This window comes from Helianthus annuus, chromosome 17, assembly GCF_002127325.2.
Source record: "Helianthus annuus cultivar XRQ/B chromosome 17, HanXRQr2.0-SUNRISE, whole genome shotgun sequence".
NCBI lineage: Eukaryota > Viridiplantae > Streptophyta > Magnoliopsida > Asterales > Asteraceae > Helianthus > Helianthus annuus.
In genome coordinates this window covers 158,710,111-158,722,519 of record NC_035449.2, presented here as the reverse complement: position 1 = coordinate 158,722,519, position 12,409 = coordinate 158,710,111, and the positions used below count along the sequence as shown (strand labels likewise).

Genomic DNA, 12,409 nt, shown 5'->3' with positions numbered 1-12,409 from the left:
ATTTAATATATAAAATTATATTTATTCAACTCGTATAATAAATGAGGTTTTTAAAGATATATTGTTTTATTATTTAGTATATAAATTTTATTTATTCAACCCCGTGTAATACACGGGGTTATAACCTAGTAATATATAAAGCTAATTATAAATAGAGAACTATAAGACCATTCTAATACATTTTTAAACAATTTAATGAAAGAATAAAAGTAGAATAGCATACCTCACTCTATTCATTTGCCATATTTTTGTTGCATGTCAACTAAATCATCAAACCAAATTATCTCTGTACTAAAGAAAAGAAGCCGAATAGTGTTAACATGCTAACATGAGCCTTGGAGGCCCTTTTTTGAGTTTAGTATGTTAACATGAGTTTTTTTTGTTTTTTTTGAGTTAAGTTTTTTAATGAAAAAAGACCAATACCGTAAAAGGAAAAACCACCTTTTAACTTTGAAAAATTTTAAACGAATTGAACACAGATATACCCTTTTGGACTTAATTTTTAACTTTTTTTGTTTGTTATAACAAATGCACCGAAACTGAGTTCATATCATTTTCTTTTATATGATTACCTTTGTTATTTACCTTATTGTTATATCTTTTTTTATTACTTTGATGTTCAGAGCCTAGCTACGACGCAAATAACATTAACACATTCGGAAATCATTTTGTTTAATTTTACGAATTTATTTATCGGTTGTCATGGTGTGTGATATATAGCGAATTCTAACCACGTCCCGACGCAACACACGGGTTACTAAACGTCTCGGCGCAAGACATGGGTTACTACAACCCTAATTATTTAAAACAAATAATATAATCACTAATTCAAAAAAATTATCAAATAATTACCATAAATCGGTTAAATTATAGCTCATCATTTCCAATCTACTACCACATTTTTACGAAACATTTTTTGGGCGACAACATTTCGCAAAATTCCATCCCATTTTCAAACATAATCGTTGAATCAATTTGGTAAAAATCAACCGATCTTTATCCCAGTTCATTCATCAATCAACAATCTCGGTGAAGCTAATAATCAGAAAAGATGATGTACGTGAAGGCAACACCGACAACGGATCTGAATCGAAACACCGATTGGTTCACGTACCCAGGAGTATGGACGACATACATCTTCATCATATTCTTTTCATGGCTTCTTATTCTATCTATTTCTGGTTGCACCCCTGGCATGGCCTGGACCATCGTTCATTTCTCACATTTTCTGGTAATTTCAAACCCCCTTCTTCATTTTTGCTTTAGGGTTTTCTCGATATTCAATTATTTTTTATAATTTGGGGTTTTAGGGTTTTGGTTATTGGATGTATTTGATAGATGAGTGGTTTTGTTTCAACTGGGTTGATGAACGATGCCCTAAAAGTGTTCAATTTTTTAAATTCGGTTTTAGGGTTTTCTGAATCTCAAATTGTTTAGTTGATGATTGATGCCCAAAAAGTGTTCAATTTTGTGTTTTAGGGTTTTTGATTAGTAGATAGATGTAAATCATGTAATATTCAATCATTTGATGCCCTAGAAGTGTTCAATTTCTTTATTTTTGGGTTTCGAAATCTCTAATTGTTAGGTTGATGGGTTTTTCCCATCTTTATTGGGTTTCCTCCTGAATTGGTGTATATGCATTATGCCTGGTGGAGATGGATATGATATCCGCTGGTGGCACGATGATACTCCACTGGTCCGTCGGTGATCCAAATTTGCCGTTCAAAAAAAAAAAAAAGATGATCGATGCCCTAGGTTTACAATTTTGTCGCCTTTGGGTTTAGGTTTTTTTTCTTAATTAATAGATGACTGGATTTCATTTCAGTTGTGTCGACGATGGATGCCCTAAAAATGTATGATATTTTCATTTTTGGGTTAAGGGTATTTTAAACCTCAAATTGTTGGGTTGATGATTGTTGCCCTAACAGTGTTCATTTTCCTCAGTTTTCAGTTGTAATAGATGACTGGTTTGTTTCAATTGGGTTGACGTTCCATGCCCTAAAAGTGTTTAAGTTCTTCTTTTTTGGGTTTAGGGTTTTCAAAATCTGAAATGGTTGGGTTCATAGTTGTCAATAGCGATCGTAGTGATCACTATAGCGCGCTATGTAACGTATAGGATAGTGTCGCTATTAGGGTTGTAGCGATGGATAGCGAGAATAGCGACACCTTATTTTATTTTTATGTTTTTAATATAAATAGCAATTAAATATAGCTATAAAATGGATGGATTTTAGGTTTTGTTAAATATACATGTATAATAGCATATATACCACGGCATTTTGATATAATATACTATGCATATAATGTTTTTTTTAAATTTGTTTCTACTGTATCGCTATTTATAAAATAGCACCCACTATTTATCGCTATTCGCTATGTAGCATATAGGTATCTTATCGCTATTTGACATTAACAACTATGGTTGGGTTGATGATTGATGCCCTAAAAGTGTTCAATTTCTTAGGTTTAGGATTTCTTAAATCTCAAATTCGATTTCATCATCTTTGTTGTTAGGTGACTTATCACTTTTTCCATTGGATGAAAGGGACTCCATTTGCTGAAGATCAAGGGATATATAACAGGCTGACATGGTGGGAGCAGATCGACAATGGCAAGCAGCTCACCAGAAACCGAAAGTTTCTAACCGTTGTACCTGTAGTGCTGTACGTAGACTTATATAGATTCTTGAAGCTAAAAGCATATAGATTAAGTTTCATAGCTAACATTTTCTTGTTTAAACTGCAGGTACTTGATAGCCTCGCACACTACTGATTATCAACATCCAATGATATTCATCAATACAGTTGCTGTAATCGTGCTTGTTATCGCAAAGTTTCCAAATATGCATAAAGTTAGAATTTTTGGAATTAACGGCGATATGTGAGAGTTGATTACAGTTGGTATGTTTGGATCTTACCCGGGTGGTATCAATGTATATATAGTAAGTCAATTTTGGGATGGGGAGGTTATCTTATTGTCTAACCAATTTTTGTTTGTGTAACATGGTGATTGACAAGTGACTGCTGCATATTACAAATAAAGCTTACATTTTTAAATCAGCCTTATATTTTTAAATGTTTTCTTGGAATTTTTTAGTGTTTTTATGTTGATATCTTGTTAGCATGTGCTATAAGATAAGCTGTAATTGATGTAGTAGAATTGCATCATACATACTTTATTGTTGGGTGACTTATCATTTCTTCCATTGGGTAGTAAGCTAAGCTGCTTGCTATTACAAATAAAGTTAACGTACAAAACGTACGAATTGAAGGAGAAGACAAAAAACCGCGGTGGCATTTTTGTAATTATCAGTAACTATCAAAATTACTCTACAAATGATCATGTAGAGTAATTTTGATCTTTTGTAGAGTAATTTTGTAAAATGTTCATGTAGAGTAATTTTGTTCTTGTAGGGTAATTATCAAAATTATTCTACAAGTGTATCAAAATTACTCTACATCAAAATTACTTTACAAGTGAATCAAAATTACTCTGCAAGTTTATCAAACAACATACAATTCAAAATTACTCTACAAATGATCATGTAGAGTAATTTTGATCTTGTAGAGTAATTTTGTTAGCATTTTGCACTACCTCCGTGATCCTTTAGATCATACCTCTTGACTAACTACATACTCAACGGAACGATTGCTATTGTGTGCGATTGGAAGACACTAATTCAATACACCACGGTATCATCTCCTGCTCCTTGCTACCAATGTCTATTTTGACAATGTCGATGATATGTACCTTGCTATACCACCACCATGGAGCGTTGCAAGCATATTCAGATGGATAGGTGAGTTACAGGTTCTTTGTAATCCATCCGAATCATAATATGCTAACATCCTCATTAAAACGCTAATGTTCATCAACTTTTATTTTAGTAAAATGTCCGACTTCTTCTTCGAATCTATCTAGTGTTAACACACTAGTTGACCCATTAACACTTGAAGTTTTGAACACAAATTTTAGTGTTTTTAAGGATATATATTCGATGCACATCTTTTCCTAGGAAGATCAACTAATACAAACCTTGAAGAGTATTTAGGAATTTAACATGTTTTAGTTTGTAAAGTTCATTATTTTGAAAATCGGACTGATCAAAAAAATAAATAAGAAATTTAATAATAAAAAAAGGTATAAAGAAATACAATATAAGTAAACTAAAGAATGCTAACAACATTGAAGTTTATGTAAAATAAAACTAGTACTACTAAACTAGTACAATAAAAGGTCAAAACTAAGGCTGAACGGTATGGTGACGGAGGGAAGAAAGAAAGAAGACGGGGGTGGCGGGATGGGGTGACGGAGCGGCGCCGAGAAGAAAGAGGGGGGCCCACATGTTTTGGTCCGTCGCAAACGTCCATATTCGGACGGTGAGGACAGGGACGGGGGTTGGTGTAGACGCCATCGCCAGAGCAAGACGGGTGGGGCGACGCCCCCATACCGTTCAGCCTAATAGTACAATGCTAGCTAGTACTACATGACCATGAATTCTTTCCAAAGAATGCAACAGCTTGCACTTGAAGGAATGCAGTGAAGTATCATCACCGAACATCCTCGCACAAGCATCATCTCAGGCAGGCGGTCCAATCCTTCCGGTTTATCCATTCTAAAATTCAACTCATCAACTTTCTGTTAGACCCTTCAACTACACAACTTAACCAAATCAGAACTGGGTATCCAAATTGGTGATGTACGGTAGGTAGGGATGAGCGTGGTACCGGTACTTGTATTCGTCAAAACTGGGTACCGGTACCGAAATATTCGGTACGGTACCAGTATTTGAAGGTAAAATTCGGTATTTTACTGGTACCGTATCGAAAATACCGATACCGAAAATGCTAAAAGGGGGTACCATAACGAAAAAATTCGGTACGGGTACCCAGTACCAAATGGTCATCCCTAATGTACGGTTTGAACAACCCCCCCCCCCCCCCCCCTTCAAGGTTTGTGTTCTTTATTTTCTTAATCTCTTTATTATGTGATTTCGATTTTTCTGGATTTATGGGAACAATTTCGAATAAACGGGGCTGTCCGTTGACATCAGTAAAACTGGATCAAAAACCCTGATCCCATGAAACTTCAGGTAGCCTTAATTAGATAATTTATTTGTTTCTGATTTGGTTAAGATTATTGAATTTCTTCTAAACAATGATTAAACGGTAATGTTAAATGTATCTTTGTATTGTTTGTATAGCTTTTACTATTCTCACACACCTAAATCTTATTTTCACATCCTTTTTCATTCTATCTCTCTATATATATCTATGTATGTATAGAAAGAGATAGGAGAAGAGATGGAGGAAAGAAGTGTGTGAAGTATTGTTATGATTAAAACATCCCTCCCATAAAAAAAAGTAGAGTGATGTAACTAAACTATTGGTAGGGGAGGGGTGGGATGGGATGGAGTCATTTGGTTGGATTATTATTATTATTATTATTATTATTATTATTATTATTATTATTATTATTATTTTATTTTTTTTTCTTTTCTTTTTTTTTTCTAAAATTGGAATATGTCCAAGTATTTGATATAGCACTTAAGGTGCATAGGTCTTGTCTAAGGCCCAGATTCAAAAAAACGAGGGCATGAGAAAAAAAAGCCCATTTAAATGTAAAAAATATTATGTATTGAAAAATAATCCTTTCACCAAATGAAATAAACAAAACTTGAATTCCATAATTTTCAAAGTAAAGTCCCAAAATATTCAAATAGCAAAATGTTCAAGACTTGTCGAATTTTATCATTTAAAAAAACGGATTAACTAATAATAACTGCGCATAAGCGCGTTGAATGCGTTTCACCTAGAATTCTCGCTTAGGCGCAAGATGCGCTCGACTTTAATAACTATGGTATTAGATGTAATTGGATTGGAATTGGAATTTGTGATGAATTTAATTGCCACAATAATCTTGTTTGGTTTGCAAATTACATAGGTTAGGAATGGAATTTAAATTCTAATTCCATTGAATTCCAGCGAACGTCCCTTAAAAATCAAGGATACATAATGTTTCCATATATATATATATATATATTTTTTGTATCGAGACCGTGACAGTAAACTTGGACACATTTTTAAACATTTAAGGTTAAGAAAATGTGTTTGTTCTTTATGGTCCTTGAAATCTATAAAGCAGCAAAGAGTGCAAGCTTGGTTTCTTAGTTCACCAAAGTATAGCCCTTCTGCAGCCTTGACCAAACCAATCAACCCGGGTGCCGACGCCATTTGACCCTTCTGCCGCCTTTTGCTTGATGGTTCTAGACCCTGATCAGGTCCAACTGCTTTTTTTTTCCATTATATATATTTACACATAGTTGATTTCACTCTTTCTGATCATAGTAGTTTGACTAGTTTCCATTGTTCACAGGTGATTACTTAAGTTTGAAGAGTAATGAAGAGATTTCTTGGAATTCAGAAAAAAAGTCAACCCATGATCTTTGTCAACATTGACTTGATCAACTGCCCCTATGATGACTATTAAGGTATTTGTTACCTTGATTAAGATCTTTTCCATATAATATAATGTTTAGGTACACTAGCTTTCCCCTAACATGTTTCTTTAATCTGATTCCGCACGCTCAACTGCCACATAACACAAAAACGAGATAATCTTTCAATTTTTATTTCACCCGAAACACATGTTTCTTTACACACCCGTTCTCACGATCCCACCAATAGCAAAGCTAATGTTTCTTTACACACCCGTTCTAAGAAAACAAATTACACTAAATAATGCACACTTGTTGGAAACAAATCAAGAATCTTTACTTCAGACAAGATCACAACCGTCCATTTCCATGATCACCCGTATGACATAATTAGCAGTGAGGCAAATCCGCTGGCGGGTGAGGAAGTGTCTCCATCGGTCCTTGCCCGTTCTTCACTATCAATGCAACTGACAGTCCCCAAGTCAAGTGTATCTCCAAGTGACAATGCATAAACCAAACCCCTAAAACATTTCAAATTCAACATTAAAGTCAATAAATAATAATAATCATAATTTAATGATGTGTTTAAACTTTAATGTACCTGGATTATCAGCAACAAATCTGATTGCAGCCCATCCACCTACGGGTACACCGATCGTGTTCATGTAAGGTGGATCCACCAGATTAAAAGTTGCGGTTTGGGGGTTGTAATTCCCGCTACCATATCCAACCACATAGAAACTATACCCATGAAGATGAATCGGGTGGTTTTCAGTTGTCACGGTTCCTGTGTCCTGCAATATGAGTTGAACCCGACTCCCATATTCGATAACTTTGGTCCTAGTCCCGTTGGTTGACCCCGTGTTATTAGGTGCTGAATTAGGTGCTCCGTTAACAAAATCATAAAACTTAAGTGGTGATCCCGGGAAATCCTCAGTGAAATGGCCGTTAATATGGTTATAATAAGCTTGTAGGAGTGAAATATTAGGTCTAATGAAACTATTATTATTCATCGAAGCCGCCATCACACCACCGTTAACACCTTGACAGTTCTGGTTTGGTGTTTTTGAACCACACTTGTTGACATTAAGCCCAATAGTAAAGAAAAGATTCATGTCTATTTCTTTCGGGACTTGTCCGATTTCTAGGCTTTTTAACCCGTCCATAACCGTTTTAACCGCTAGATTATCGTTAAACCTAGGTAGTAAAGAAGCTGGTATAGCTAAACTATTTGGGGTCGCACCAATGTATTTAAAATACGCAATTGATGTTATATTTTGAAAGGAGGCATTTTGGGCCGACATATACGGACCCATAGCCATGGAGTATCTACCTATCTTCTGATCGGCTGTGACTAGGACGTTAAGAGTTTGACCTGGTCCAAGCATCACACGGTCAGTGGTGAACGGTTTCGTGTACTCTCCATCGGCTTCAACTATTGTTAACTTGTGGTTAGCTATTGAAAAGAAGCTTTCCATGTTCAAAAGCGCGCCAATTAGCCTTAACATGTATGTTTTTCCAGGTACCACATTAATCTTGTATACATCTGAAAATTGAATCGAATAGTTAATATCCGTTTAAGATTGCACAATTTTTTTTTATTTAAAACGGCCCATTTGACCCAAAGCCGATATGACCCGACCCCCCCCCTCCCCGTTTTGTGGATTACCATTAGCAGAGCAGTTGTAGTTGGGACCCGGATGACCGTTGATGGTATATGCATCTGCAATCGGAGCACTTCCACCGCTAGCCATAACACTTCTTTCAAGTTGTACAAGATCTTGCTGCCAATACTCCCCTACAAGTATATAAGAAAAAAGTATGAATCTCTAAACTATTTTTTTTTTAAAATTTTTATTTTTTGCATGAAATCGAAAATTGACCGACTGACCTAAGATTACTGTATGCTCTTCATAAGGGAATTTAAAGGGGTAGGGTACCCCTTTCTTGGGGTAGATAATAAGGGCACCATAAACAGTAGCTCTAAGCCATGAAAAATGAGCATGCCAGAAAAGGGTCCCTTTTTGCTTGATTAAAGTAAACTCGTATGTGAACGTTTGACCGGATTGAACCGGGCACTGAGTAATGTAAGAAGGACCGTCTGACCAACAAGATAGAATCTGTCTAACACCGTGCCTAATTGTTTTACAAAATAAAATAGTTAGAAAGAAATTTAAAGTACAAAAAACACAAAAAGCGTTATAAACTTATCATACCAGTGAATTGTGGCATTGTAGGGTGTCTCATTAGTGAGTTTGACGATAACTCGGTCATCTTCTTGGGCATACACGACTGGTCCCGGATACATCTGGTTGATGGTCACAATGCTTCTGGTGTTGCAAAGCTTGTTGACTTGCAGCATTTGGACTTTAAACTCATAGAACCTTGTTGAACCACCCTTAGGCCATTGTGCTATGGCTTGAACTGTGTTATGAGTACATAGAAATAGTAAGCTTGTTAAGACATACGTGAATAAACTGACCAAGCTGACCATTTTTTAGTGAGATTCTGTGTGAAGGAGGAAGTGAGAGCTAAATGGCATGAAGGGTGGGCTTTTTAAATAGAGAAATCATCCCATTTTTATAAAGAAAATGTTATATTTAAATAAAAAGTAGGAATTAGAAAAGTGATTTATGAAGATGTATTATGTTTGTCAGCCTTCGCGATTCCGGTTACATCCATTTATAATAATGAGTTGTTGGAAGCTGTATGCTCTATCAAGATCAAGTCATTTGACTCAACACCTGCTTTATGTGTAGAAAGATGCATAGAGAGCATCTATGAAGAGGTTTCTTTTTTACCTTGCAGTGATTGGTAGTAAAGAGGTGAGTTTGGTTGGCTTTTATTGGACATTCTTCTTCTAGAATGATCATAAGACATTGATGCATGCTCATGTAGGGTCTCCTTTATAATCATGTTGTTTTTCTAAACCTTCGGATTCTCCAAACAATACTAGGATCTTAACTAGAGGTTCTCATTTTGGATTTGAAGTTTACTAGTGATTGACAAATCACTACCGTTTGAAGGAAAACTTTAAGATTTTGAGCGATAAAGATGTTTAGGGTTGTAAATCAATCAAATAAACATGAACAACGGCTTGTTTGTGTTTATTCACTTAAATTCAATCAAGCAAATGAAGAAATACAAACACTTAATGAACTGATTTTCTTGTTTGCGTTCATTCGAGAAGAAATTATGTTTGTTACTGTTCATTCATTTAGCATATAATAAACAATATATATAAAGGGTTTTCAGTTTTACAACGTGCATAATTTCACAGTGTGTGTTCACACGTTAAGCAATATTGTACATTAACCGGCCTATATATATTTGTTAAAAGAATATAGCCTATCATAAAGAATGTTAAGTTAAAGAGTTAAATGCCATTTTAGTCCCTGTGGTTTGGGCCATTTTGTCAGTTTAGTCCAAAGGTTTCATTTTTAACCCGTCGGTCCAAAAAGGTTTCACAGTTGCCATTTTAGTCCACTGGGTTAACTTCATCCATTTTATCTGTTAACGAGAAGGCCAATTCGGTCATTTTATATGGCTGAATTGCCCTTTTAGTTAACAGAATTACATACAAAATGACCGAATTGGCCTTCTAGTTAATAGAAAAAATGGATGAAGTTAACCAAGTGGACTAAAATGACAATTGTGAAACCTTTTTGGACCCACAGGTTAAAAATGAAACTTTTGGACTAAACTGGCAAAATAATCCAAACCACAGGGACTAAAATGGCATTTAACTCTAAGTTAAAATACCATAGTATTCATTATCTTATATGATTATTCATATCGTTCGTGTAGATACAAATATCTTATAAAAAAAGCTTGCTCCTCTTTGTTCATTTAATTAAACGAATATAAAAGCCCATTCATGTTTATTCGTTTAGTGATTAAAAGAACTTCCCTACGATTAGTGAACAGTTCATTAAATGTTTATTTACAGCCCTAAATATAGTTAAAGCAAGTAAATGATTTGAAATTCGAGTTATTTTATTTCACGGAATAACACTGGTATATATTGAGCTCTTGATTGGATAAGAAATATATTAACTTTAACAGTACGAGCAAACGTAATCATTTACGGACTGTATTAATTTAAATTGCTTAAAATATGATTACATTGGAGATCAAGGGCATGGCCATGAATGCATGCGTAGAAGATGATGATTCACTGTTTGTGTTCTAATTTTTATTATATCTTTTTGCAGGTTTTATAAAATAATGTTTTGAAGGTGTACTTTTTCAAAGGAAGCAGTTACATACATACGTACCCAAGATAGTTGAGGTTCCAGTTTTTGTTTTAATTATTTCTTTTTGGTTTCCAGATCTAGTATTATGAATAATGAATTAGAATCTTTGGTGGGTTTGGTGAAATATAATTGCAAACTAAAACTGACTCATGTTTGCTACCCTCATCCTTCATGTCTTAACATTTTAAAATCTGAATGTCAACTAATTGCAGACAATCTTTTGCTTATTCTCTTATTTTTATCTGAATTAATTTTCTATTTTAATGTATTATGTCTTTGCACTTTATTGTATACCGGTTAGAGTGAAAAAATAGAACTTTTCAATTGAGGGGTCACAAGTAGTATGTTCTACATTTGCTTCAAGTATCCTCTTCTTTTTTACAAAAAAAAAAAAAGTTGAAAAGTGAAAATAAGACAGTGACGATGTTTGACACCCTATTAATAGAAACGTTTTTTGGTGGTTGGAGGGTCAACAGACACCCCTCGCCACACCAAATTTTCTTTAGTCCCGCCCGTGCAATTACTCGTTTATATGATTAACCATGATGAGCTTAAACTTCTTCCATTTTCACTAGTTAAAGATCTCATTATGAAAAAAAATGTATGATGTTATTGTTTGGCTAGGTGAATTGAAGTCTATATGATCACTCCTTGATTGATTATATTTCCTGACTTATCTGTTTTACTTGCTAAAGAGTTTCTTTTAGTTTAAATTAAAGTTTCACAACAAGCTTTTTAAATTGTGTGTGTATATATATATATATATATATATATATATATATATATATATATATATATATATATATATATATATATATATATATATATATATATATATATATATATATATATATATATATGGTCATGATTTAGAGAAAACGGGGGAAAGTGTGAGAACAGTGAGAACGATTATGGATTATCAGATCAAAACAATCTATGGACTAGATTGGCGTGGCGACGTTATCGTAAATAACACCAATTCTATTAAGTGGACGCGCTTCATTAAGGGTAAAAGGGTCTTTTACCGCTCAAATTCAAAACGCCAACAAAAATGATGACACGCCATTCAAAACAAATAAAACGCCATTAAGTACAAAACGCAAAAAATTAGTGGTAAAACGCGTTGGAGATTACAGGAAGAGGAAACAACACAGTAACTGAAATTCAATTATTAACATTTATTAGAAGAAATTCCCTCCTAAATTACACGCCAAAACATCATTATATAAACGAAGTTAAACATCGCTTTCATAATCACTTCAATCCATCATTCTACAAAACATCTTTTACCAAAAAACGCCAAGTTTAACCAAAACGCCAAAAATGGAAACCATCATTTCCTGGAGATACACTTTGAGAATCAGAAGATTCGTCATACATTTTGACAACAGAAGGAGGGTGTATGTTAGGACAATCAAAGCAATTTTGAAGATGGAAGAATAGGTACAGAGGGGTATCCTATCGCTTGGCATCGCTCTGGATAACGAATGTCATCAAACACAAAAGCTTATGAAAACATTAACAAGGAAATTTGGACCAAGCAAAGCAGACGGACCCAGTCATAACATCATGGCGTTTTGATGAGGAAACAGACATGGTGACCGTTTTATGTGACAGCGGAGAGCAGTGAGACTACCTGCTTGAAGACATCATGACAAAGCAGGGGATTACGTTCATGGAAGAATTGCACAACGCCACTTGTTTGAACTCAAACATG

General features: G+C 34.5%; 2 protein-coding genes across 2 annotated transcripts; one reads left to right on the top strand and one right to left on the bottom strand.

The window, feature by feature from the left end:
* The first annotated feature begins 891 nt into the window (after positions 1-891).
* LOC110922713 (ORM1-like protein 2) lies at positions 892-3,065 on the top strand. Its single transcript, XM_022166940.2, has 3 exons — positions 892-1,231; positions 2,515-2,663; positions 2,746-3,065. The coding sequence occupies exons 1-3, from the start codon at positions 1,052-1,054 to the stop codon at positions 2,882-2,884; spliced, it is 468 nt and encodes a 155-aa protein (XP_022022632.1). The 5' UTR covers positions 892-1,051; the 3' UTR covers positions 2,885-3,065.
* Positions 3,066-6,598: 3,533 nt separating this feature from the next.
* On the bottom strand, positions 6,599-8,973 carry LOC110921275 (laccase-6). Its single transcript, XM_022165567.2, has 5 exons — positions 8,653-8,973; positions 8,328-8,572; positions 8,106-8,234; positions 7,038-7,982; positions 6,599-6,957 (listed from the first exon to the last, which is right to left on the bottom strand). Exons 1-5 carry the CDS (start codon positions 8,928-8,930, stop codon positions 6,827-6,829), a joined length of 1,728 nt encoding a protein of 575 aa, XP_022021259.1. The 5' UTR covers positions 8,931-8,973; the 3' UTR covers positions 6,599-6,826.
* Positions 8,974-12,409: the final 3,436 nt, after the last annotated feature.